At 42.3% G+C, this 27,601-nt stretch overlaps 1 protein-coding gene across 2 annotated transcripts; it reads right to left on the bottom strand.

Moving 5' to 3' along the window:
- Positions 1–3,763: 3,763 nt before the first annotated feature.
- Positions 3,764–14,592, bottom strand: CD207 (CD207 molecule). 2 transcript variants are annotated; one of them, XM_049856865.1, is made up of 6 exons: positions 14,498–14,592; positions 14,281–14,397; positions 12,493–12,867; positions 11,726–11,877; positions 5,612–5,697; positions 3,764–3,824 (listed from the first exon to the last, which is right to left on the bottom strand). In XM_049856865.1, the coding sequence occupies exons 1-6, from the start codon at positions 14,568–14,570 to the stop codon at positions 3,812–3,814; spliced, it is 816 nt and encodes a 271-aa protein (XP_049712822.1). In that variant the 5' UTR covers positions 14,571–14,592; the 3' UTR covers positions 3,764–3,811. The 2 variants fall into 2 exon arrangements, with proteins under 2 accessions (XP_049712822.1, XP_049712821.1); XM_049856864.1 differs by lacking the exons at positions 3,764–3,824; positions 5,612–5,697 and adding exons at positions 9,132–9,856; positions 10,347–10,465.
- Between the last annotated feature and the right edge of the window lie 13,009 nt (positions 14,593–27,601).

Here is a 27,601-nt window from a genome sequence, read left to right as displayed (position 1 = left end):
AGGGATTTCCTGCACTCCAGATATATCCATCTTTACCTCCATTATGTAATATCAATTTGATTTCCTCTTGATAATCACTCACGCCAGCCAATATGTAATTCCCTTCTTTGTCTATTGATCCAGAGGCATAAGGAGCCCACAGTGGCCAGGTGGCATTCTTAACTTTCAGTTCAGCAGAACCAGTGATGTGTCTCCAGGTGGGAGCTTTCCTCTCCTTGGAACTAATACCTCTAGACCAACAGAGCATAAGGGTTGCAGGGCAGAAAGCAAAAATTATCTGAGTGGGTCACTAGAGGTAATAGTGAGTGGTGCCACTCCCATCTCCACCCCTTCATTCCTGGACCCATGAATCCTGGCTATGTGAGAAATAGCACCACAAACTCTGGTTTAGAACATATACAGCCTCCTGGAGAATATTGCCTCAACCCAGCAAGGTATTGCCACCTAACTTGTCCTGTAATTGTGTCTTTTGAAGGCTATTCCACCATTCTGTCAAGCCAGCTACTTCAGGATGATGGGGAATGTGGTAAGACCAGCAAATTCCACGAGCATGGGCCCATTGCTACACTGTATTTCCTGTAAAGCGAGTCCCTTGATCTGAGGCAATGCTGTGTGGGAAACCATGATGGCAGATAAGGCATTCTGTAAGTCCACAGATGGTAGTTTTGACAGAAGCATTCCATGCAGGGAAGGCAAATCTGTATTCAGAGTAAGTGTCTACCCCAGTAAGAACAAAATGCTGCCTTTCTATGATGAAAGCAGTCCAATGTAATCAACCTGCCACCAGGTTGCTGGCTGATCACTGCAAGGAATGGTGCCATATCAGGGACTCAGTGTTGGTCTCTGCTGCAGGCAGATTGGGCACTCAGCAGTGGATGTAGCCAAGTCAGCTTTGGTGAGTATAAGTTCATGTTGCAGAGCCCGTGCATAACCTCCAACCCTGCCACCATGGCCACTTTGTTCATGAGCCCATTGGGCAATGACTGGAGTGGATGGGGGAAAGATGATGACTGGTTTCCACATAAAGTCATCCAATCCACTTGATTGTTAAAATCCTCCTCTGCTGACATCACCCTTTTCTGAGCATTCACGAGACACCAATATCTTCACTTCTTTGGTTCATTCAGAGATGTTCCCCATACCTCCTTGTCTCCAGTTTTCCAATCATATTCCTTCCAAGTCCATATATATGTATGTACGTGTGTATATATATATATATATATATATATACACACATACACACTTATATACATACATATATATATGTATATATACTTCTCCTCTAGAGAATGCAGCCTAAAACTAGTGGTTACAGAGTTGGGCAATACGGAGGGAGGAAAGAAGGCATCATTGCTTAGGGAACACTGAGCTTTTATTAAGGAATATATATATATATATACACACACATCTCGTTGAGGAAGACCCTCAAAGAGGTGGATTGACACAGTGGCTGCAACAATGGGCTCAGGCATAACGATTATGAGGATGGTGCAGGACCAGACAGTGTTTCATTTTGTTGTATATAGGGTCACTATGATTCGCAACTGACCCAATGGCACCTAACAATGACATATATACATACATATATTTTTTTAATGTCCCAGGAGACGTAGAACCTAGATTGCACAATGAGCCATGTGTATATATCAACCTCTCCTTAGAATCTTCCGGCATCAGACCAAAGCCTGTAAAAAGTTTCTCCCAATGCCCCCCTTCACTGAGATGTCCCATGGCCCCCCCTGCAATGCACTCCTCCTTGCTGCAGAATGCTTAAAAAACCTATCATTTCTCATCACAGGTGTGTCTCTGGTGGTCCTTGGTAGGTGGGCTTCAGGAGTTTTGATTCTGGCAATCTAAATATATACTGTAGTCCTTTAATTGATTTTAGGTTGGGAGTTATCTAGATAAGTGATTATAACAGCTAATGACTTTCTTTTTCTGTAATAACTATTTTAGCCTTATTTTGTTGCGCTGGTCAGACGTTCCTAAACACTGTTTGAAAATTAGTTGTTATCTTAGTCACCTAGTGCTGCTATTGCAGAAATACCACAAGTGGACAGCTTTAACAAAGAGAAGTTTATTCTCCCACAGTCCAGTAGGCTAGAAGTCCAAATTCAGGGTGCTGGCTCCAGTGGAAGGCTTTTCTCTGTCTATCAACTCTGAAGGAAGGGTCTTGTGATGCATCAGTCTTCCCTTGGTCTGGGAGCATCTCAGCTCAGGAACTTCAGGTCCAAAGGACACCCTCTGTTCCCAGCGCTGCTTTCTTGGTGGTATGAGGTCCCCCATGTCTCTCCGCTTGCTTCTCTCTTTTATACCTCCAGAGAGATTGCCTTAACAAACTAATCTTGTAGACCTCATCAATATAACTGCCGTTAATCCATCTTATTACATCATAGTGATGGGATTTACAACACATAACGAAATCACATCAGATGATAAAATGGTAGATGATTATACAAGGGAATCACGACCTAATCAAGTTGACAGATATTTGGGGGGAATACAATTCAATCCATGACAGTTGTCTTATAAAATTTCTTTTCTAACCTATTTTGTGATTAATTATATGAATAGATTTTTTAACATTAAGCCATCTTTAAGCAAACTGCCCCTTCTCATCCTTTTCTTTGAGCTCCCACAAAACTGAGCATTCACACAAAACCTTTGTAACAGTATACATTTTATCAAGCAGTCTGTGAATTCTTGCCCCATTTGCTTAGTAGGTGGAAGATAGAAGAAGAGCTGTGAAACTACACCCCAAGTCCATCTTACTGCCCAACAATGACTCATCTCTCCTTCTTCTCTCTGGCTTTTTCCCCACACTGTGCCCATCCACACCAGCTTTCATCTTTTATGCAGGTCAATTCTGTTGTGTTCCTAAATTTCCAGATCCCACTTGGACTAGCTGGTTTTCAGTAACATCAAAAAAACCTCTATTAAAGCAGTCTCTTCTTCCTTTGAAGACTCAGAAACCACTCACAGTTACGCAGGCATACTCTTTATGGCTTTACCCCTCGCAGTTCATGCAGTTGTTAAATTATTTCTCCCAAACATACACAGCACTCTCCCTGAAAGTAGTTCTGGAAAATACTACCTCTCCCTCTTTTTAGACCAACCAGCCAGTTGCAATGGACTCAATTCTGACTCATGGAGACCCCAGGTGTTAGATCAGCATCCCTGAAATAAACCCTTACTGACCATTGTGTTTTATTCTTTTACTGTGCTGCTGGATTCTATTTCCTATTTTAAGTTTATAAATGCAAAATTGTTTATGGTTTTCTTTATTGTGCTCTTTGTCCGGTTAAACCCTCCAATGGCTTATGCACTTTGCATAAAATGCAGTCTCTTTAGGTCCTGTGTGAACTAGCTTTCTAAACTGGGGGTCAGTACATTTTTTCTATTAAGGGCCAGATAGCAAATATTTTAAACTCTGGGGGCCATATGGTCTCCATTGGAACTACTCAACTTTGCCCCTTGTAGCATGAAAGCAACCATAGACAATACATAAATGAATGGGCAAGGCTGTGTTCCAAGAAAACTTATTGCAGTAAAACCTGTGGCAGCCAAAACCTGTGTAAGGCAGAAACCTGTCAGAGAAGAAAAATTCAAATATTCTCCACTGATAGAGATAGACAAGTGGTAAGACTGCACCCTGTCAAAGGCAGAAAACTTATGAGACCTGGAAAAACAAGGCAGTTGAGTTCCAGCTCTCGCTGTTTTCAGGCCTGGCAATCTGTTTCCAAAAGGTCACAGCCTTGAAAACTCTGTGTATGAAGTGCGGTTCTACTCTGTACATATGCGGTTGCCATGTTCATTGTTGGAAACTGAGAAAATAAAGCATAAAAAAATCCACCTATAATTCTACCACTGTTAATATTTGTGATCATACTGCATTATATTGTTTGTATTCTGCATTTTCCACTTAGTATTACATCATAAGCATTTCTCCATGACATTAGTCCTTAAAAGGGAGCTACTTTTAACATCCATATATAGTCAAATTCTATAATAAATCCTGGAGTAGCCATATTTGATTTTGTTGGAATTTTTATTGACCATTGCTAGAAATATAAAAGCAACTATCAGGTGCCTACATATGGGATCTTGCTTAACAACTCTAGGGGTAGGCATCATCACCTCCATTTCACAGATGAACAAATAAAGACTGAAAGAAGTTATATAACTTGCCCAGTGTCACATAGCTCGTGAATAATACAATAGGAATTGCAGACCAGGTAGACATTTAAAATAAAATTCAGCGGTAGAAATTATGCAATGGAGAATGAGTGAGTAATTACTGTTGGTCTTTGTAATAAACAAACCGGGGGGGGGGGGAGGACCTTATTATGTTCCAATAAAACTTTATTGTATTCCAATAAAACACAATAAAGCTTTGCGTAAAAACACTGAAATCTGAATTTCACATAATTCTTACATGTAATGAGGTATTATTCTTCTGATGTTTTTCAACCATTTAAATTTGTTAAAAACCATTTTTAGCTAACAGTCCATATGAAAAAAAGTGGTGGGCCAGATTTGAACCATGGGCCATAGTTTGTTAACCTCTATTCTAATCACGTTTCACATCATCCCCCTCCTCACTCACCACCCACCAGTCACTATGGCCCTCTGTAAGGTCTTTCCCACTTCAGAACCTTTGCATATGGGATTTCCTCTCCTGGAAACTTGAGTGCAGAGCTGTTGTGCTTGCCAGCCCAGCATCTCCCTTCTTCAGGTATCAATCTTCTGATTTTTTTTGAGAACTACCCTTTCCTCTTGTTCAGTCTCTCTGGTATGGGCAAGGCTGAACCTATACTCAAACCCCAGCTCTAGGAATAAGCTTGTGGCTCAATCAACATCTAATTGGCTTCTATTACAGGTTCAGGGATAGGCATGAGACCCAAGTCAATCCAATGAGACCCAATCCCAAATTTTTGCTGAAACTGTTGGCAAAGAGAAACTCTTTCCTCCAAAATTGCAGAGCTGTGAAGTTGCAGGCTTAGAGTTATTGGAATCACTCTTAGGGAAAGTCTGCTTAACACTAAAGCCAAACAGAGGAAGCCAGAGCAAGGAAATGAAAGGCAACTCCTCTTTGACATGATGTGAGCACCTGTATCCAGCAGTACAAAATGTCCTGATTTTAGGCCAGCATATCAAATCTAACAACAACAATAAGAATATCTGTCATAGAAGAAATCTATTCAGGCCTTGAAATTAAAATTCCAAGGATTTATTCAGCAAAAAGATTCACTCAAATGAAGGAAACCACCATTTCACACAAGTGAAAACTTGGAAATTCCAGTAAGAGGGTTTCAGAACAAAGGCTAATATTGGGCTAAGACAGGAGGTTACAACAAAATCAAAATTGGTAAGTTTTCAATTGAGGTCATAAGCAGGGGAAGGGTTTCTGTTGGGTACATGGATACAAATACGCTATGTAATTGGTTACAGGGGCTAATCACAGAAATTTAGGTTGGCACAGAGATTACCAATCATAGTCACAGGTTGCTCACTATACGCATTCCCATGATAGGTCATAAAAGTGTCTGGTTTGATGTGAAACACTCCTTGGGGCTGCCATGTTTGATGTAAAACATATCTTGAGGATTACCTGGTACTGAGACTTTGTGATAAATTTGGCTCCAGGACTCCCTCCTTAGACACATTTCTTCCATCTTTGCTAGGCAGATAAGAGACCTGAAAGTCAGGCATTGTTAACTTCACCTTTTAATTCTGCTGAATGAAATATGGATTTTAGTTATACATTTTACTCTGGTTGAAGCTTTACTAAAAATTTCTCTCTTACGTATCACACATTAGCAGACATTTATACAAGCCACTATCATCTCACCAGACTGTAATTAGTGTTCTGTTCTTCTCCCTGCTTCTCATCTTGCCCTTTCTCCAGTCCTGTTATCATATCACAGGCATAAACATCTTTTCAAAACACAATTAGTTACACGTACGTATATTTCCTTGCTCTGTCATCTTAGAATGCCTAGGAGCAATGACACCCCTGTAACCATAAACATGCCTAGTGCCTGGATCTTGTTTTCTAATACCATTCTACAATAAAAGAAATTAAGACTTCTTGGAGAAATGGCTGATTCTAGGACTGGGTCATGAAATATACAAGATAAGCCTATAGTGCCAGAAAGTAAGGAAATACTAAACACAAACATGCACAATGTTGAGAGGTATATCCAAGAGACAGAGAAGTCAACTAAAAGAGCCCCCAATGGCCAAAGCTGAACAGTTTGAGAAAGAAAATAAATAAAAGAGCATTGATTTATAATGTAAAGTATGAAATACAGATGGGTCCATACTAATATGAATGAATAAATAAATAAGTAAATGGAGAAGAATAGCTACATCTCTAATGAAGAACAAAGCCAAATAATTAATATAGATATACTGTCCTCAAGGAAGTGAAACAGAACTCTCTAGTGCAAACTACATATAGTGACTTCCTTCCAAATAATACATTATGGAAAGGGAAGGAACCTGACAAACACTTCTTCAAGCCAGATGATCAAGGTTAACATCAACAGTGGTAAATCACATTGATAAACTATACCCTTGATGTGATGTGATTAGAATGGCATTTTACCTCTGTGGACTTCCTCAAAAATCTATAGCCCCAGTCTTATGAGAAAAACATTAATCAAATCCCAACTAAGGGACATTCTACCTGGTCAGTATTTCTCAAAACCATCAAGATCACAAAAAACGAAGAAAGTCTGAGAAACTGTCAAAATCAAGGGAAGCCTAAGCACTAAATGTAATGTGGTATCCTGGAGCAAGAAAAGGACATTAGGGCAAAATTAAGGAAATCTGAACAAAGTATGGACTGTGGTTAATAATAACGTATGGATATGGGTTTATTAATTGCCACAAATATAAACCACGCTAATGTAAAATGTTAATAATCTGGGAAATTGGGTATGGGGCATACAGGAACTCCTTGTATTATCTCCACAATTTTTCTATAAATCTAAAACTATTCTAAAACACAGTTGTTTTTTTTTTTTAAAAAGACATTAGGTAGTTTACAGACTCTCAGAAGACAAAGAGTCAGGCTGTGGAGTCTGTGCTGGCAGGAACAATGCTCCAGCAACATTGAGATGATTCTAGAAGTGACAACACCAAACCCCGCCTATGCCCTGGACAAACACCAGGACCAAATCAAAGGTCTCTCCTGGTTGAATCTGATTGGTGGGGCCTGTGTCACACGTCTACACCTTTCTGCAATGAAGGCTACAAATATTAATTCTGCTTCTAACTTGAGAAGGTGGGAGTCAAAACATAGGAAGTTACCTAAAACTAGTGCAAAAGAAAGACCACAAAAGTATGACAAATGCTTACTCCAGTGTCATAGCTCTTACGGCATGTTTGTGGAGCTTGTTATTCCTAAAAGTGTTCGAGCTTGTAGGCATAGCAAATAATTTGTCATTCTTCTTCTTTCAAAAGAAAAAAAAAAAAAAATCAGGATCATGTCACTCTTCTGCCAAAACATTTTGAGGACTTCCCCTTGTGCTTTGAATGAAATCCAGAATCCTTCACCTGACTTTGAAGCCCTCCAAGACCTGGCCTCTGCCCATGCCTCCTGCTTCATCTCACACCACACTCCTGGAAGAATGGACTGCTCTGGGCTCCTCAAACATGTCCCACTATCTCTTTGTACTTTCTGTTCCCTCTACATGGAATTATCTTTCCTTGTTTCTGTCCCCGCTCCACTCACTGCCTAAATCCTTCTCATCTTTCAAGACTCCACTTAAGTGTCTGTTCTTCAGAAAACCTTTTTAAGCCTCTTTGCTTTAGGCTCCCATGGAACAATAAAAATTCACTTTTAAAAACACATTGTATTTACAATTAATTGAGTAATCTGTGTTTTCAGTGACACAGATAATCAATCATTGTCAATCATTCTGTGACCAGAAAAATGGAAGTTGTCTTGGGACAGAGAGGACAGGAGGCTTTTGGAGGTCTGGAGTGGTAACACAAGAGGTAGAAGGAAAAGAGGGTCTGAAATCCATGAGATAAGCAACTCGTTGCCCTGCTGGGGGCAGCCTGGAGTCCTGACCAGGTGAGACCCGTATGGGAGCCAGTGGCAGCTCCTGATTCCAGGGCCCAGCCCCAACCAGGGCAACAGGGTTAGGAACGATTCTGACAAGGGAAGCTGAGTGCTTTGTGAGGGAAATGGAAATAAGTAGCTAGACAGCCAGAAAACAACAAAAACTATATAAGAGCTTATTTCCCAAACTCAAAAGCCAAACCAAACCCACTGCCATTGAGTTGATTCCAACTCATAGTGACCCTATAGGACAGAGTAGAACTGCCCCACACAGTTGCCAAGGAGTGTCTGGTGGATTTGAACTGCGGATCTTTTGGTTAGCAGCCGTAGCTCAAAACCACTATGCCACCAGGTTATAAAAGTAAAGAAAACATAGCCCATGTAACACTAAAACCAAAAAACCAAACCTGTTGCCATTGAGTAAATTCCAACTCATGGCAACCCCATATGTTACAGAGTACAACTGTGTCATTGGGTTTTCTTGGCTGTAGTCTTTACAGAAACAGATCACCAGGCCTTTCTTCCACAGCACTATGGGGTAGGTTCAAACCACCAACTTTTCAGTTAACAGCTGAGTGCTTAATTGTTTGTGCCACCCATGAACCTCTATATGTAACACTCAAGAAAAAAACCCAAACCCATTGCCATTGAGTTGATTCCAACTCATAGCAACCCCACAGAGTTTCCAAGGCTATAAATCTCTATGGAAGCAGACTGCCACGTTTCTCTCCTGCAGAGCTGCTGGTGGTTTCAAGCTGCTGACCTTTTGGTTAGCAGTCGGGAGCCTTAACCACTGTACCACCAGGACTCATATGTAACACTAAACAGCTAAAAAAAGAAGGAAGAAAGGAAGACAATAGGTAGATAGGCAGATAGGGAGAGAGTGAGGCAGGGAGGAAGGAAGGAAGGAAACAGAAAAATAAAATATCATAGTACCTGTTCACCAGAGCTAGCATCAGTCAGTCAGTAGGGGTGAGTCAAGTGTTTTTGGTTTTTTTATTTTTTTTCCTCTCCTTTTTTATTAAAATGAGAAAATACAGATTTTTCAAGAGCATTTTATTACAACATTGAGAGGGCATGTCAAGCATCATCAGCCTACTGATTCAGAAAAAAATTAATACAATAAAATAAATGCACAAGTTGAATAAGACAAAGTTCTCACCAGCCCCTGGCTCCCAACTTTCCATCTGACAACAGAAAAATTCCCAGAATTTTATAAGAAACATTTTGGGGTCCATGACTTGAGGAGTTGCCTACAGACTGATGACAATGCCACGAAGACCCACTTGCTCACTTCTCCGAAGGAATGCAACCCCCAGTTCCCCAGGGGCTCCCCAGGAATGTTGTCCCAGATTACAGGTCCTGACCTAATTTGTCAGGCCAGTAGGAACGTCCAAATTCTGTCCACCATTTCCTCCCATCTTAACTCAAGTTCTCCTTTCCATATCAGCTGTCTCTATGGAGTCAGAGAACTACCAGCAAGGCAGCCGGACCCCAGGATGGCTTTGGGACAATAGTGAAGCTAGAAAAATGAAGGTGTGGAGTCAGCCTGGAGGATGGAAGAGAGGGAGGTAGTTCCTCCAGTGTGACAAGCATTGGCATTCAAAGAGTGAGTGAGGGGGCCAGTCCTGTCATGGTTCTGATGGGATATACAGCTGCTTACAGATGAAGGGAAGCGTATTGTCACAGGAGGCATCATTCCAAGACTGAAGTGAAGCCATCCTTATATGGGCACAGTGTTCACTGTACCCACTATTGTTGGGTTCACCTGGAATCCAGAACCTACCAAGAAGGACAACAAAGCAAAACACATTTGCAAAGTGGAAACAAAAGAAAAAAATATTTCTAACAAAGAAATGAGATACTTCAATTCTGGATTTGGTCCTAGATGATAGCGTAGAGAGTTTCTGCACTCAAGCCTAAGAGGAAGGGAATTGGTGAGCCTTTAAGCCCTAAACCTTCCATCATGCCCCAAGTTAGGGCCAAGCCAGCACACCATTCACACGCCCTAACACAAACGCACATGGCAAAGACCTGGACTTAGAAGAGGATCCCTGCAAAGCTGTGTGCAAGGCTGTGCTGCCGAACTCCAATGGCACCAAGAGGCCCCTGGTTTGTCCCAGTTCCCCCAGACAGTTAGTAGCAGAGGTGAGTTAGCTCTCCATTCCAACACTCCTGCCACACTGGGATAGGGAAGAATCACAAGCCCCATACTTGCCCTTCATGCACTGGCCCAGGGGAGTCAGGTTGGGAAGGAGGTTACGGGGCTTACTTTGCACTTTGGACCTTATTGAACGGGGTGTCATCTACCCAGGACCAGTCCCCTTCACTCCCTGCTTTGGTCAGGCCGATCCAGTAGGAAATTCCTCCCGCTGTCTTGTATAGAAACTCCTGTAGGGAAGACAGAGTGAGTAGAGGGGCTGCCATGGCTCAGAGTCTGAGCATCTGTCTGAATGTTCTTCACCTGTCCTCTAGACAGCCCCTGAACCCAACACACACTGCTCACACTGACCTCGCTCAAGCCTCTTCCTGTCCTTGCCAAAGCCCAGAATACATCTTCCAAATTCTTATTATTCATTGCCCTGCAACTAATAGACTCAGGCCTTAGGAAGGGGCGGGTGGAATTCAAGAAAGACTCAGCTAAACCCCAGAGCAGAGACCCCAAGAGGATGGCCCAGATAATAATAGCCAAATTTACTGAGCTATTAATATGTCTTTTTTTTTTTTTTTTACTATGCTAGCCCTGGTGATATAGTGTTTAAGCGCTTGGCTGTTAACTGAAAAGTCAGTGGTTCGAACCCAGTTGCTCCATAGAAGAAAGATGTGACAGTCTGCTTCTGTAAAGATTACAACCTTGGAAACCCTATGGAACAGTTCTACTCCATCCTATACGGTCACTATGAGTCGGAGTCTACTAAACGGCAATGGGTTTTGGAGGCACTATGCTAAGCCCTTTATGTGTACTTATTCATTTATTCTCTGAGGCAGATACTATTACCATACATGTTTCGTAGATAAATAGGCTGAGGCCTGGCGAGGATAAATAACCTACCCAAGGCTATAGGACTGGTTAGGTGGCAGCATCGGGACTCCATGCTCTGACTGAATCTAGAGCCTATGCTATTACCCACTCTGCTATTCTGCCTCCCAGATGAAAGGCCTTTGTTCAATATTCTGTCTCACCAGGCAGATTTCCTGGGTCATGTGGTACCATTAATACTGTTCACAAGTATTTCTGTTTTCTTGGCATGTGAAAAGATTGCACCTCCCTGCCCTCTTTGAGGGTCAGGGTTCTGTGTGATTTGCTTTGGCCAGTGAAATGTGAGTAGAAGTGATGTCTGTTGTTTCCAGGCAGAAGCTTTAAGAGCTAATGAATAATTTGCCATCTTCCATTTTCCTGCCTCAGCTATGGTGGCAACACATGTTGAAATGAAGTCTCCTTCAACCTAGATCTTTGAGTAGCCATAATGAATAGAGCCCTCTTGCTGGCCCTCACTAGACATGTAGCATAAATGAGAAATAATCCTTTGTTGTTGTATCACTGATATTTGGGAATCATTTGTTATGTAGCATAATCTTGCCCATCCTGACTGATAAAGGCCATGAGCTGTTAACACACCCCCTTCCCAGAACCCATAGGAAAATACTCACCTGTTCACTCTCTGAGGTCACTGAAGTCAACTGCGAATTCCTGGACTTACAGAACTGCTGGGCACTGTACCAGGTCTTTTGGACACGAGAAAAGTAATAGAAGTTCCCCTTGAAGTACTTCCAGCCTTGAGAAACCATCTGTAGAATGTCATCTGGAGAACAAGGGCTAAAGGTGAACACTGCTGTTCCTGTTTTCTGTGGGTGCTGGCTAGGTGGGGGTACTTGAATGGGATGCCAGAGAGAGTAATGAATTAGGCTGGGCCTGGGGCTACTGGGTTCTCATGTAGGGGTTTTGGGATACTCTCAGATTTTGAAAGCCTGACTGAGACTAGTAGAGCCTTTGGGCTAGAGAGAAGAAAGGGAGAGAGGATGGTTCAAGGATTTTTCTCTACCGTGGGCAGAAAACAATTCTCCATTGGCCATCACAAGTGGCTGAGCCTGTGGGATCTAGGTTAGGAACTTACTGGGAAATGGCTGCTTTGGGCCAGGACAAAGACTCCCTAATGCTTTTATATTCTGCACCTTGGTATGGGAGCCCTAGCTGGTCCCTGGTTCCTCCTCTCCTGAAAAAAAAAAAAATCTCCTGAGCAGTTCCTAAATCCTTCCCACCCCAGTGCTGAGCCCTCTCTTCTTAACTTTCTCGCCTGTGCCAGCCCTGCTCCTTTCCTTTTCTCTCCTCAACCACAGGCCAAACATTCTCATGTCTGAGATGGGCAAGGTCCCAAGCGCACTGGTGGGCTTGCAATCTTATTTGCTGAGACACTTACTTTGTTGTCTGAGTGACTTGCCCATATTCTCCAAACTGCTCTGAAGTCCCCGGACCTTTGCATTTAAAACACTGGCTTTATCCAAATCTCTTTTTAACTCTGGGATTTGGGCATTTAGAGCATCGACTTCCTCCCAACTTTTTGTTAGCATCTGAATCTGTGCATTGGCTTTCTCCAGACCAGTTTCCAACGTCAGAAGCTGAGAGTGCACGTGATTCAGGCTGACATTCACCCTCTGGATCTGAACACTGGCTGTCTTCAGGCCACCTTGATTCCTCTTAATTTCAGAACCTTCTGTGCTGATGTTGTCCACACGCCCTTTCAGCAACTGAGCATTGATCCTTACATCTGATATTGTGCCCAACAACCAGGAATCTGAATTGGAGAAATCAAGAGGTCAACTGAGGGGACCCCTGGGGGTGGGGTGATAAAAGGAAGAGAAGGGAAGGGACAGGCTCAAGCTTCTCAAGGAACCAAGCCAGCCCAAGTAGCTCCCTCCTATCTCCATTCATTCATTAATATATTCATTCAACAAACATGCAGTGGACACCTACCACATGTCAGGAGCTCTGGTGGATGCAGACAATACAAAAACTGATAAAAACATAAACTGTTTGTTAGAAGAACTCACAGGCAGGCAAAAGCAGGGATTAGAACCCAGTCTGAATTTTCTTTGAACATTAAGGGCACATTTATAAAGGGATGTCTTCAATCACTCCCTCATCACCTCTCCACATCCCTCTGGGTCCTATCACTTGATTCCCAACCTTCTCTGATCAGATACCCCTGCAGTGGCTGTTGGCGGGGGCACACCTCCCACATCTGCCCACATAGGGAAGGCCAGCCATGCAGCTTCCTAATCTGGAAGTGGTTTCTTCTCCACAGAAACAGAAAGGGAGAATTATGAAACCACATCTCCCCTTCCCTTGCCCTTTCACACTCAACTCATGTCACAGTCTTGGGTACCTTGAAGGGGGAACAGAAGGAAACCAAGAGGGTGCAAAGGAAAGCCCTGTGGAAAAGGCAAATTAGAGACCAGGGGTCTCGGATAGGGCAAGTGGTGGCGAGAGGCTCTGCTCAGAGGCTACAAGTCTGAGCCCATATGTGCCTCAAGGCCACGAAGAGAGAAGACAATCAATTCTCTCCTTGTGCTTCTGGAGACCTGGCAGAAGGAAGAACTCTCAGCCAGTTGCAGAGAGCATGAAATTTGCAAAACCAGAAGAGGAAGAAAGGTATATTACACATCCAATGAATGAGTAGGAAGATTCCCATGAAGTGATCTCACGGGGACAGGAGAATGAAGAGAGCATGAAGGAGTCCTGGTGAGGGGTGTCAAACAGTGGAGATTTGTGAGCTCGTTGGCCATCCAGTCAGCTGGGGCTGAGGGCACATGTGGGACTCAGTTCCTCATGAGGCCAAGAGACATTTCACTTGCCGCTGGGGCTGCTCACAGGCTCTGAATCAAAGGGATGCATAGTTCAGGGAAGAGGGATGAAGAAGTAGGTGAACATTTCCTGGGGACAAACAATGCATATCCATGAGCACAAACATGCAATCACTGATCCCAGTCCGGAAAATCTCCCAGGAATTTGGAAGGAAAGTGCAGCGGCTCATCTTACCAGGCCAGGTGACCCTGTTACTACACATGGAAAGAGGAGAAACAAGACAGGTGGAAAAGTCAGAGGAAGGGGGTCCACCGAAGGGCAGACAAGGGAGGGACTGGGCCTCAAGAGTGCCACTGGGTAGTGAAGAAGGGCTAAGTGCAGAAGATAAAGCCTGAGGACTCACAGAGGATACTCTGCAGTAGGATGGAGGTAACCAGGACCAGAGTCAAGAAGGTCAACACGGCACACAGGGTAGAAGGTTTCCTCAGAGCCAGGGGCCGATCCATCTTGCTAGGAGGCTCTGTTGGGAGAAGAAGAAGCAAACACTTGTTGAAGGACCAGCAAACAACTGGTTTGGGTGCAGAGCAATGAGCAAGGTTGAGACAGTGGCTGATGCTTGCCTCTGGGCCAGAGGGAGATGTTCTGTTTATCTACTTCAAAGTGTGCACAAGGAAGCTCCTCTCCACCTGTCATCCTACACGGCTCACCCTCTCAGTACAGGTGCCTCCAGCTGGCCATCTCCCCAGGGACCTTTTATCTAGAAGAAAAGGGAAGTGAGTCTGGCAGGAGGTCACCCACATCATCCCAAAGTTCCTCATTCCTGGCTTAGACACTGCCTGGCCTGGGCCACAGCTTAGTCCCCTCCTCAAATGTCTGAGCTTTCAGGAAAAGGCAATTTATCTTCTTCTCTGGGGAATCTGTTGCATAAACACCTTGTCCCAAAACTATCTCGTGCCTCTTATAAGATTACCCTCTTCCACCCATCAACCTGCCCATCCATTCATCCCACAAATGCATATTGAGTGTTTCTGTATACCAGACGCTGTACTAGGCACTGGGCCAGAAAGATGAAAAACTCATCATCTTGCCCTGAAGCATCTCACAGTGTGGCAGGAAAGACAGACCTGAGGAAGTAATTACAATACAGCTGATGAGCATAGCAGTAGATGGATATGCACAGTTCAAGGGAAGCACAGAGAAGAGAGTGATTAGCATATTGAATAGTATGGGGCATGGTCAACACAATACTGAGAAGAACAGACTTGAAAGACTGACAGTATCCAACTTCAAGGCTTATTATAAAGGTATAATGATCAAGACAGTGTGGTATTGGTGAAGAAAGAGACAAATAAACCAATAAATAGAATAGAGAGCCCAGAAATAGGCTTATACAACTGATCTTTGACAAAGGAGCAAAAGCAATTCAACTGAGAAAGAATAATCTTCTCAATAAATGGTGCTTGAATGACTGGACATCCACGTGGGAAAAAAGGAAGCTAGACAGAGAGCTTACCTCTTTCACAAAAATTAACTCAAAATGGATCATAGACCTAAATTGTAAGATGCAAAACTATAAAACTTCTGGAAGCTAATATAGGAGAAAGTCTAGGTGACCTCAAGTTTAGCAATGACCTTTTAGATATAACATCAAAAGCACAATTCATTAAAAAAAATTTTTTTTATAAGTCAGACTTCATTAAAATTTTAAAGTTCTGTTCTGCAAAAGACACTGTTAAAAGAATAAAAAGACAGACTGGGAGAAAATATCTGCAAAACATATCTGATAAAGGCCTTGTATCCAAAACATACCAAGAACTCTTAAAACCCAACAATAAGAAAGCAAACAACCCAACTGGAAATGGCCAAAAGATCTGAATGGAAATGACCAAAGTAGATATACAGAGGGCAAATAAGCATATGAGAAAGCGCTCATCATCAAAAAAAATGTTATTAGGGACTTGCAAATAAAAGTATGGGGCATAAGAGAACATGGAGTACTTGGCGGATTATAAATAGTTTGGAGTTGTTGGAGTATAAAGTATAGGAGGAGGCAGGGCTTGGGGCGCAAGAAACACCTCAGGTCAGATCAGGAAGATCCTTTTGGATCCTGCTAAGGACCTCGAACTTGGGCTTCTGGGTGACACAAAGCCAGTGAAAAGTTCAGACAGGGGAGACACGTGGGGAGGGACTTTTTTTTTTTAATAATATTGTGAATAATTTTTTCTGAAAGTGAGCAGGGACTTTTTTTTTAAATTGTGCTTTAGGTGAAAGTTTACAAATCAAGTCAGTCTCTCATACAAAAACTTATATACACCTTGCTATGCACTCCTAGCTGCTCTTCCCCTAATGAGACAGCACACTCCTTCTCTCTACCTTGTATTCCCTGTGTCCATTCAATAAGCTCCTGTCCCCCTCTGCCTTCTCATCTCTCTTCCAGACAGGAGCTGCCCACATAGTCTCACTTGTCTACTTAAGCCAAGAAACTTACTCCTCACCAGTATCATTTTCTGTCTTATAATCCAGTCCAATCCCTATCTGAAGAGTTTGCTTCGGGAATGGTTCAGTCTTGGGCTAACAGAAGGTCCAGGGACCATGACTTCCAGTGTCCCTCTAGTCTCAGTCAGACCATTAAGCCTGGTCTTTTTACTAGAATTTGAAGTCTCCATCCCTCTGTTCTCCTATTCCATCAGAGGCCCTCTGTTTTGTTCCCTGTCAGGGCAGTCATCAGTTGTAGCCTGAACAGTGACTTTTTAAAAGATTATTCTAATCATGAAGAGGAGCATAGATTGGGGTAGTGCAAGCCTGGAAACAGGAAGACTAGTTAGGAAACCAAAACCCATTGATGTTGAGTCAATTGAGACTCATAGCAACCCTATAAACCACTGCAATAAAATATTCCACTTTCTGTTATTAAGGCATCTTAGCTGATACACTGTCTTTTTTTTTTTTTAATAATTTTTATGGTGCTTTAAGTGAAAGTTTACAAATCAAGTCGGTCTGTCACATATAAACGTATGTACACCTTACTCCATACTCCCATTTACTCTCCGCCTAATGAGTCAGCTTGCTCCCTCCTTCCAGTACACTATGTCTTTTTAAAATGCTGCTTGAGGGTTAAAAATGTAAATATAAGACTTGGGTTCTTCTCCCTGCTTTCTGCAGCTTGTGAGCTTCCCCAAACCAGAAGGCTCAGAAACATGAAACCAAGAACTTTTTATTCTTTGTCTCTTTTCTCTTCTTCCCTTGGTCCCCACCTTCCCTCTCCCTCCCTGCATCCTTTTTTATACTTGTGGGAGTTGCTCAGGGCAGAAAGGAACTCATTTGGGGCTCAGTGAAGGACTAAATTTTCTACTGGGCAACCTCTCATGCTTTTTTTTTTTTTTTTTTTAATTGTGCTTTAAGTGAAAATTTACAATTCAGGTCAGAGTCTCATAAAAAAAATATGAAACGCTTCACAAATTTGTGTGTCATCCTTGCTCAGGGGTCTCAAGCTTTGAAGAAGTCTGCCAAACCTGAGAAATCTAGCATATAATAGCAGACCCTAAACAAATATTTGTTGGAAGATAGGAAAGAGGAGAGGGAGAAGAAAAGGCAGGGAAGGAAGAAAGTTGGTCCAGGTAATTGGATGGATGAAGGATCAGTGGATAAACAAATAGATGGAGGATGGAAGAATGAATGTATGGATCCAAACCAAAAACCAAACCCAGTGCCATCGAGTCGATTCCAGCTCACAGCAACCCTATAGGAAGTGCCCCGTACAGTTTCCAAGGAGCGCCTGGCGGATTCAAACTGCCGACCCTTTGGTTAGCAGCCGTAGCACTTAACCTCTACACCACCAGGGTTTCCAAATGTATAAATAGATGATAATAAATGAATGGGAGATCTGATGACTGATCATGACTACTATGAAGTCTGTGGACTGGCATCTGACTTCCAAAAACTACTGCTTCTTCCCACTGCCTCCAGCAGTTTTCATCTATTTCCAGAGCCAAGGCATAAGAAAAGTGTGATTTATACCTTACCTAGAAATGAAATAAAGCTCCAGCCACATGACTAGAAAGCTGGCCTGGCATTACTGAGTCTGAGCTGGTGGTTAAATGAGCAGGGCCAAAGAAATAGCAACCTATACTTGCAGGGGCTTCAGCTGCTTTTGATATTTGAGATCTTACCTCCCTGCTGCTTAAAGCCCCTCACTGCTCTCTCTCTCCACACTGATTGGGCCTCAGACTAGAGCTCTTTCTCTGACTGCTTGAGGGAACACACAGAAGACCCCACGCCACACTTTCCAGGTGCTGGGGAGCCAAAGCTGGTCACTAAGATGGAAATAGTCCTGGGTGCTGGTGACCCATCCATCCTGTCTCATTTGCCCCATCTACATTCTGTCTGTAGCTTCCAGACCTGCTTTCTGCTCTAACCTTTGACACCAGCAACCCCAGAAATGGAGGGCCTCACTCCAACTCACTGCCTGTGTCTGAACTTTTATAAATATACCCACTCTCTCAGGCTGCTCAGATGGTTGCAGAGCCTTGGTTTCACCAGGCTTAGAAGGGATTAGAATGTTCTGCTTCTGGGTTCTCATGCTTGGTAGTCTAACCCCAAAGTGGCCTCAACTCTTCTGCTCCAGGATCCTGGCCCTACATCCACAAACTCTCATACTCCATGGCCTGGGACAGAGAAGAATCAAGTTACTCAAGACCCTGGTAGAAGAGGCCCTTCAGAGGTCCTGGCCTCCTCCTGGGGCATTTGAGGGAGAGAAGCTGCCACAAAATACACTTGGGAGTGTGCAGTACCCTCCCTCTCTGTCAAGGAGTTGACAATTCCCAAACTTCTGCTGGCTTGTAGCATGAAATATGGATAGAATCTCCATGTGCCCACTCAGTGGTCCAGGAAAGCATCAGGAACCCTCGCCAAGCTGGAACCTATTGCGTAGGAAGAGGCTGGAGTTGGGGAGCATTCACTCTGAGTGATGGAAATGGAGGCCTCAGGTACACATGCTGCTGATCACTGGGCAAAAGGCTGATCAAGCATGAGGAAGGAGAGCAAGAGCCCACCAAACTCCTAGAGTGGACTGCGGGCCCTCTGGGGTGTCAGAGGTGGGTGTAAAAGTCCCAAACCAGAAGGAGTTTCATTTCCCACATGGAGGGAAAGGGGTGCATCACAAGCTATTTTCCTATGGCCACATTCGTCTGCATGGGATATTTACTGAGTGGCTTCCCTGTGCGCCCCTCAAGTTGTCCTATCTGGCCCTGGCCCGACAGCATGAGAGGAGAAAATACAGAGCAGGAGGCAGGTGCCTCGGCTACACTTCCAGGCCAGCAAACTTGGTGGTAGTTCTCCTGGACACGCAGGAGATGCCCAGCTCTCCCAAACAGAAGAGGAACTTTGGGCCAGACCTAGAGTGACCAAAGCTCACTGCTGTGACCAGAGAAAGGGAAGTCTGTGCTCATTTTTCTGTTTCCCCACTCCCCATGCTCCTGGGCTTCTAAGACCTTCTCTAGATAAGGTGGAGGAAGAAAATAGCTTGGTCACTTTTTTTTTCCATTGTACTTTAGATGAAGGTTTACAGAACAAACTAGTTCCACATTAAACAGTTAGTACACGTATCATTTTATGGCATTGGTTAACAACCCCACAACATGTCACCACTCTCCCTTCTTGACCTTGGGTTCCTTCCCTGTTACCAGCTTTCCTGTTGCCTCCTGCCTTCTTGTCCTTGCCCCTGGTCTGGTGTCCCCCTTTAGTTTCATTTTTTTTTTTTTTTTTTGAGGGCCTGTCTAATATTTGACTGAAGGGTGAACCACGGGAATGACTTCATTACCAACCGAAAAGGGTGTCTGGGGCCATAGTCTCAGGGTTTCTCCAGTCTGTCAGGCCAGTAAGTCTGGTCTTTCTTTGTGAGTTAGATTTCTGTTCTACATTTTTCTCCAGCTCTGTCTGGGACCCTCTATTGTGATCCCTGTCAGAGCAGTCAGTGGTAGTACCCAGGCACCATCTACTTGTGCTGGACTCAGTCTGGTGGAGGCTGTGATAGATGTGGTCCATTAGTTCTCTGGACTAATCTTTCCCTTGTGTCTTTAGTTTTCTTCTTTCTGCCTTGCTCCCAGAGAAGGGGTAAGACCAGTGGAGTATCTTAGATGGCCACTCAGAAGCTTTTAAGACCCCAGATGCTACTCACCAAAGTAGAATGTAGAACATTTTCTTTATAAACTATGTTATGCCAATTGAGCTAGAAGTTCCCCAAAACCATGGTCCCCACAGCCCTCAGCCCAGCAATTCCTTCCCTCAGGGATTTTTGAAGTGTCTATGGAGCTTCCATGACCTTGCCTGGTACAAGTTGTGCTGCCTTCCCCAGCATTGTGTACTGTCTTACCCTTCACCAAAGTTACCACTTATCTATTGTCTATTTAGTGTTTTTCCATCCCCACCCCTCCCCTCCCTTGTAACCATCAAAGATTGTTTATTTTTGAGTGTAAACCTTTTCCTGAGTTTTTACACTAGTGGCCTCATATAATATTTGTCCTTTTGTGGCTGACTTATTTCACTCAGCATAATGCCCTCCAGATTCATCCATGTTATGAGATGCTTCATAGATTTATCATTGTTTTTTATCATTGCGTAACACTCCATTGTGTGTATGTACCATAGTTTGTTCATCCATTCATCCGTTGTTGGGCATCTAGGTTGTTTCCATCTTTTTGTTATTGTGAACAATGCTGCAAGGGACATGGGTGTGCATATATCCATTCATGCGACCACTCTTATTTCTCTAGAATATATTACTAGGAGTAGGATTGCTGGATCGTATGGTATTTCTATTTCTAGCTTTGTAAGGAAGCGTCATATCGTTTTTTTCCAAAATGGTTCTATCATTTTGCATTCCCACCAGCAAGGCATAAGAGTTCCAATCTCCCCACAGCCTCTCCAGCATTTGTTATTTCCTCTTCTTTTTTTTAATTCGTGCCAGTAATGCCAGGGTGAGATGGTATATCATTGTGGTTTTGATTTTCATTTCTCTAGTGGCCGGTGACCACAAGCACTTCCCCATGTGTCTGATGGCTGTTTTAACGTCTTCTTTGGTGAAGCATCTGTTCATTTCCTTTGCCCATTTTTTAGTTGAATTATTTGTCTTTTGTTGTAGAGATCTTGGATTTTCCTATAGATTTTAGAGATTTGTCTGATTTGTAATAGTCAAAAATTTTTTCCCAATCTGAGTTCTCTTTTCACTCTTTTGGTGAAGTCTTTTTTTTTTTTTTTTTTTAATTGTGCTTTAAATGAAAGTTTACAAATCAAGTCAGTCTCTCATACAAAAATGTATATACTTGCTATGTACTCCTAGTTGCTCTCTCCCTAATGAAACAGCACACTCCTTCTCTCCACCCTGTATTCCCCATGTCCATTCAGCCAGCTTCCATTCTCCTCTGCCTTCTCATTTCCCCTCCAGACAGGAGCTGCCAGAGTAGACTCATGTGTAGACTTGAGCCAAGAAGCTCACTCCTCACCAGTATCATTTTCTATCTTATAGTCTAGTCCAATCCCTATCTGAAGAGTTGGCTTTGGGAATGGTCCCAGTCTTAGGCTAACAGAAGGTCTGGGGACCATGACCTCTGGGGTCCTTCTAGCCTCAGTCAGACCATTAAGTCTGGTCTTTTTATGAGAATTTGAGGTCTGCATCCCACAGTTCTCCTGCTCCACCAAGGATCTCTGTGTGTTCCCTATTGGGACAGTCATCAATTGTAGCTAGGCACCATCTAGTTCTTCTGGTCTTAGGCTGATGTAGTTTCTGATTTATGTGATCCTTTCTGTCTCTTGGGCTCATAATTTTCTTGTGTCTTTGGTGTTCTTCATTCTCCTTTGCTCCAGGTGGGTTGAGACCAATTGATGCATCTTAGATGGCAGCTCGCTAGCATTTAAGACCCCAGACGCCACTCACCAAAGTGGGAAGCAGAATTGGTGAAGTCTCTTGATGAGAATAAGTTTGTAATTTTTAGAAGATCCCAGTTATCTTGCTTATCTTCTAGAGTTTGTGTGTTGTTGGTTAATGTTGTGTATTGGGGTCTCTAGCATTGATCCTGTTTTCTCTCTATGAACTTCATAGTTTTTGGCTTTATATTTGGGTCTTTGATCCATTTTGAATTAATTTTTGTGTATGGTGTGAGGTATGGGTCCTGTTACATTTTTTTGCAGATGGATATCCAGTTTGTTAAAAAGGCTGTCTTTTCCCCATTTGATGGACTTTGGGCCCTTGTCAAAGATCAGGTGACCATAGGTGGATGGATTTACATATGGGTTCTCAATTCTGTTTCATTGGTCAATGTGTCTGTCACTGTACCAGAAGCAGGCTGTTTTGACTACTGTAGCTGTATATAAGTTCTGAGGTCAGGTAGTGCAAGTGCTCCTACTTTATTCTTCTTCTTCAATGGTGCGTTATTTATCTGGGGCTTCTTCTCTTTCCATGTAAAGTTAATGATTAGTTTTTCCATTATTTTAAAGAATGGTGTTGATATCTGAATCAGGATTGTGTTGTTTTTGTAAATTGCTTTGGGTAGAATTGTCATTTTCACAATGTTGAGCCTACCTACCCATGAGCATCTTATGTCTTTCCATTTATGTAGATCTCTTTTGGTTTCTTGCAGTAGTGTTTTGTAGTTTTCTTTTATATGTCTTTACATTCCTGGTTAGATTTATTCCTAAGTATTTTATTTTTTTAGGGGGCTGTTATAAATGGTATTGTTTTCCAGATTTCCTTTTCATCATTCTCTTTATTGGTGTATGGCATCCAGCTGATTTTTGTATGTTCATCTTGTATCCTGCTACTCTGCTGAATCATTCTATTAGTTCCAGTGATTTTCTTTCAGGTTTTCTATATATAGTATCATATCATCTGTAAATAGGGACAGTTTAACATCTTCATTATCAGTTTGGATGCCCCTTATTTCTTTTTCTTACCTTATTGCTCTAGCTAGGATTTCCAACACAATGTTAAATAGGAATGGTGATAAAGAGCATCCTTGTCTTGTTCCTGTTCTCGAGGGGAATGTTTTTAGCCTCTCTCCATCAAGAATGATGCTGGCTGTTGGTTTTGCATAGATGCCCTTTATTATGTTGAGAAATTTCCCCTCTATACCTATTTTATTGAGAGTTTTTATCAGGAATTGGTGTTGGACTTTGTTGAATGACTTTTCTTCATTGATTGAGATGATCATGTGATTATTTCCTTCCCTTTTATTTATGTGGTGGATTACATAGATTGATTTTCTAATGTTGAGCCACGCTTGCATACCTGGTATGAATTCTACTTGGTCATGCTGTATCTTTTTTTTATATGATGCTGAATTCTGTTGGCTAGAATTTTGTTGAGAATTTTTGCATCTATATTCACGAGAGATATTGGTCTGTAATTTTCTTTTTTGTGGTGTCTTTACATGGTTTTGGTGTCAGGGTTATGCTGGCTTCCTAGAATGAATTTGGAAGTATCACTTCCTTTTCTATATTCTAAAATAATTTGAGTAGTACTGGTGTAAGCTCTTCTCTGAATGTTTGGTAGAATTCCCCAGTGAAGTCAACTGGGCCAGAGCTTTTTTCTTTGGGAGTTTTTTAATTAAATTTTTAATCTCTTCTCTTGTTATGGGTCTGTTCAGATTTTCAACATCATTTTGTGTTAGTTTGGGCAGGTCTTGTGTTTCTAGAAATTTGTCCATTTCCTCTAGGTTTTCAAATTTGTTGGAGTATAGTTTTTCATAATACTCTGTTATGATCTTTTTTATTTCAGTTGGGTCTGATGTAATGTCCCCCTTTCATTTCTTCTTCTTTGGGTTATTTACATCCTTTTATCAATTTGGCCAGTGGTTTGTCAGTTTTGTTGATCCTTCCAAAGAACCAACTTTTGGTGGTTGTGTTGATTCTTAGTTGTTTTTCTGTTCTCCATTTCATTTATTTCTGCTCTGATCTTTATTATTTCCTTTCTTCTGGTGGCTGTTCGGGCTTTTTTCACTGTTCTTTTTTCTATTTGTTTGAGTTGTGTAGCTAATCTTTTGATTTTGCCCCTTTCTTCTTTTTTGGTGGGTGCATCTATTCCTATAAATTGTTGGTCACATTTTGCCTTTCTCTGGTTCGGACCAGTCTTATGCTTGGAGGTGAACAATGGCCCCAATCACCAAGGTTGCCATGGTCAGAGTGGAAAAGAGAACTGGGTTGTTCAAAATGACCCAGAAATGCTCAGAATCATCTCCGAGGAATGGCAATTCAAATCCCTCCAGTCAAGACGTGGAGAAAACTGGAGTGAAAACAAACTTGGTAGGAGGGTGGGAGAAGAAGAGAGGGAAAGCAGGAGAGTAGTGAAGAGAGGGAGGGAGAATGACTATGAAATGAAAGAGGAGATGGCTATTACACAGGCCTCAGAGTGAACTTCCATATATAATGCTATGATGAAGGGTCTGATCTGCATACCTCAGGTCTCCAAGGAATTCCATGCCACCATCTAGATGCATGCCTTAAGAAAAGAGGAGAAAAACCAAGAAGAAAGGAGTAGAAGGTGAGAGCATTCATTCATTCCTCCAGTATTTATAGAATGCATGTTACATATCGAGTACCAGGGACACAGCAAGGAAAAAGACAGCCATAGACCTTGCCCTCAGAAATAGCGTTCCTCTTGTTGAAAAAAATGGCATCTTTAAATGACGAGAAAGGAAGACAGTCCCTTTTCAGAACTGAGGACAATATTATGGATTGAATTGTACCCCAAAAATATGTTGAAATTCTAACCCCTGTACCTGTAAATATGACCCTGTTTGGAAATAGGTATTTTTCTTTTGTCATGTTAATGATGTCATACCAAAGTGCAGCGGGTCCTAAACCTAATCACTTCTGAGTTATAAAAAGAGCTAAATAGACACAGAAACACACAGAGGGAAGACAGACACCAAGAAACTAGGAGCGAAATTCACAGAAAAGATTGACACAGCCAAGATCCTGATTTGGACTTTTAGGTTACAGAATTGTGAAAAAATAAATTTTTGTTCTTTAAAGCCACCCACTTGTGATATTTCTGTTACAGCAGCACTAGCAAACCAAGATATGGCCTCCCCAGGTCTCTCAGAACTGACACAGATATTAGAGTTAGCAGATAAGACATTAAAACAGACATTATTCTGTATTCCATATATCAGAAAAGTTAAGTAGAGACACAGAAGATATAAAAAGATACAAATTGAGCTTTTAACAATAAAAACTACAATGTCTGACATGAAAAATACGCTAGAAGATAATTCTCATAAAAAGGCCAGACTTAATGGTCTGACTGAGACTAGAAGGACCCTGGCAGTCATGGTCCCCAAACCTTCTGTAGGCGCAGGACAGGAACCATTCCCGAAGCCAACACATCAGACATGGATTGGACTGGACAATGGGTTAGAGAGAGATGCTGAGGAGGAGTGAGCTACTTGCATCAGGTGGACACTTGAGACTATGTTGGCATCTCCTGTCTGGAGGGGAGATGGAAGGGTAGAGGGGGTTAGAAGCCGACAAAATGGTCACAAAAAGAAAGACGGGAAGGAGGGAGCAGGCTGTCTTATTAGGGAGAGAGTGATTGGGAGTATGTAGTAAGGTGTATATACGTTTATAAGTGAGAGGCTGACTTGATTTGTAAACTTTCACTTAAAGCACAATAAAAATTCTTTTTAAAAAATACACTGGCACACCCATGTTTATTGCAGCTCTGTTTACAATAGCAAAAAGCTGGAAGCAACCAAGGTGTCCATCAACGGATGAATTGGTAAATAAATTGTGGTATATTCACACAATGGAATACTACTCATCGATAAAGAACAGTGACGAATCTGTGAAACATTTCATAACATGGAGGAACCTGGAAGGCATTATGCTGATCGAAATTAGTCAGCGGCAAAAGGACAAATGTTGTATAAGACCACTATTATAAGATCTTGAGAAATAGTATAAACTGAGAAGAACACATACTTTTGTGGTTACGAGGGGGGGAGGGAGGGAGGGAGGGAGAGGGTTTTTTATTGATTAATTAGTAGATAAGAACTGCTTTAGGTGAAGGGAAGGACAACACTCAATACATGGAAGGTCAGCTCAATTGGACTGGACCAAAAGCAGTTTCCGGGATAAAATGAATGCTTCAAAGGTCAGCGGAGCAAGGGCGGGGGGTTGGGGACCATGGTTTAAGGGGACTTTAAGTCAATTGGCAAAATAATTCTGTTATGAAAACATTCTGCATCCCACTTTGAAATGTGGCATCTGGGGTCTTAAATGCTAACAAGCGGCCACCTAAGATGCATCAATTGGTCTCAACCCACCTGGAGCAAAGGAGAATGAAGAACACCAAGGTCACACGATAACTAAGAGCCCAAGAGACAGAAAGGGCCACATGAACCAGAGACCTACATCATCCTGAGACCAGAAGAACTAGTTGGTGCCCGGCCACAATCGATGACTGCCCTGACAGGGAGCACAACAGAGAACCCCTGAGGGAGCAGGAGATCAGTGGGATGCAGACCCCAAATTCTCATAAAAAGACCAGACTTAATGGTCTGACTGAGACTAGAGGAATCCCAGCGGTCATGGTCCCCAAACATTCTGTTGACTCAGGACAGGAACCATCCCCGAAGACAACTCATCAGACATGAAAGGGACTGGACAATGGGTAGGAGAGAGATGCTGATGAAGAGTGAGCTAATTATATCAGGTGGACACTTGAGACTGTGTTGGCATCTCCTGTCTGGAGGGGGGATGGGAGGATAGAGAGAGTTGGAAGCTGGCAAAATTGTCACGAAAGGAGAGACTGGAAGGGCTGACTCATTAGGGGGAGAGCAAGTGGGAGTACGGAGTAAGATGTATATAAACTTATATGTGACAGACTGACTTGATTTGTAAACGTTCACTTGAAGCTCAATAAAAGTTAATAAAAAAAAAATACACTGGAACATACTAACACCAAGTTAGACATCTCAGAAGAAAATGTTAATAAACTTAAAGCATAGCAATAAAACCTATCCAAAATAAAACATAGAAAGAATAAAGAAGAGATCATCAGTGAATTCTGGGACAACTTTTACAGCCTAATATACATGTAATTGGAGTCCCTGAAGAGGGGAGAGGAGAAACAGAAAAATATTTGAAAAAATAATGCTCAAAATTTTTCCAAACCTAAGAACTACTGATTCACACGATAACATGGATTGGTGCATTTTACATAAGCCAGACCCAAAAAGCTACAAATTGTATATTTCCTTTCATGTGGCATCTGGAAAAGACAAAGCTGTAAGAATGGAAAACTGATTAGTGGTTGCCAGGAGTTAGGGGAAGAAGGAGTGGTGACTACAAAGTTAACGGACAGGATAATCTTTAGGGTGATGGATTTCTTCTGTATGATAATGGAGTGGTAGACGTACGACTCTATGCATTTGTCAAGACCCATAGAACTAAACAACAAAGAGTGAATTTAATGTAGGAAAACTAGAAAATAAATCAATAAATAACCAGGATGTTGGGTATCCCAGGATGGAAGCTTACAGACTGTGACAAGTAAATCTAACTTTATTATAAATGTATGACATAACTGCACTGAAGTGGGGGAAGGCACTGACCTAAGTAACTTTGCAAAATGTTGTTTTGACTGTACATCTAAAGACAAAAGAAATTGTGCATAAGCACTGTAATCTAATTAGTAAATTTGCTTCTCACAGGAGTATGGGTTTACAATT

Source organism: Elephas maximus, chromosome 17 (genome assembly GCF_024166365.1).
Source record: "Elephas maximus indicus isolate mEleMax1 chromosome 17, mEleMax1 primary haplotype, whole genome shotgun sequence".
NCBI classification, from domain to species: Eukaryota; Metazoa; Chordata; class Mammalia; order Proboscidea; family Elephantidae; genus Elephas; species Elephas maximus.
Note: the sequence above shows the minus strand (reverse complement) of the source record. Positions and strands in the feature narration are given on the sequence as shown.

Coding starts and splice junctions, on each gene's coding strand:
- CD207 (XM_049856864.1), bottom strand. CDS start 14,570: ATGACAGGTGGAGAGGAGCTTCCTTGTGCACACTTTGAAGTAGATAAA. Junction 14,398..14,497: donor CATCTCCCTCTGGCCCAGAG/GCAAGCATCAGC, acceptor TTCTCCCAACAG/AGCCTCCTAGCAAGATGGAT. Junction 9,857..10,346: donor AATAAGGTCCAAAGTGCAAA/GTAAGCCCCGTA, acceptor CCTTCTTGGTAG/GTTCTGGATTCCAGGTGAAC.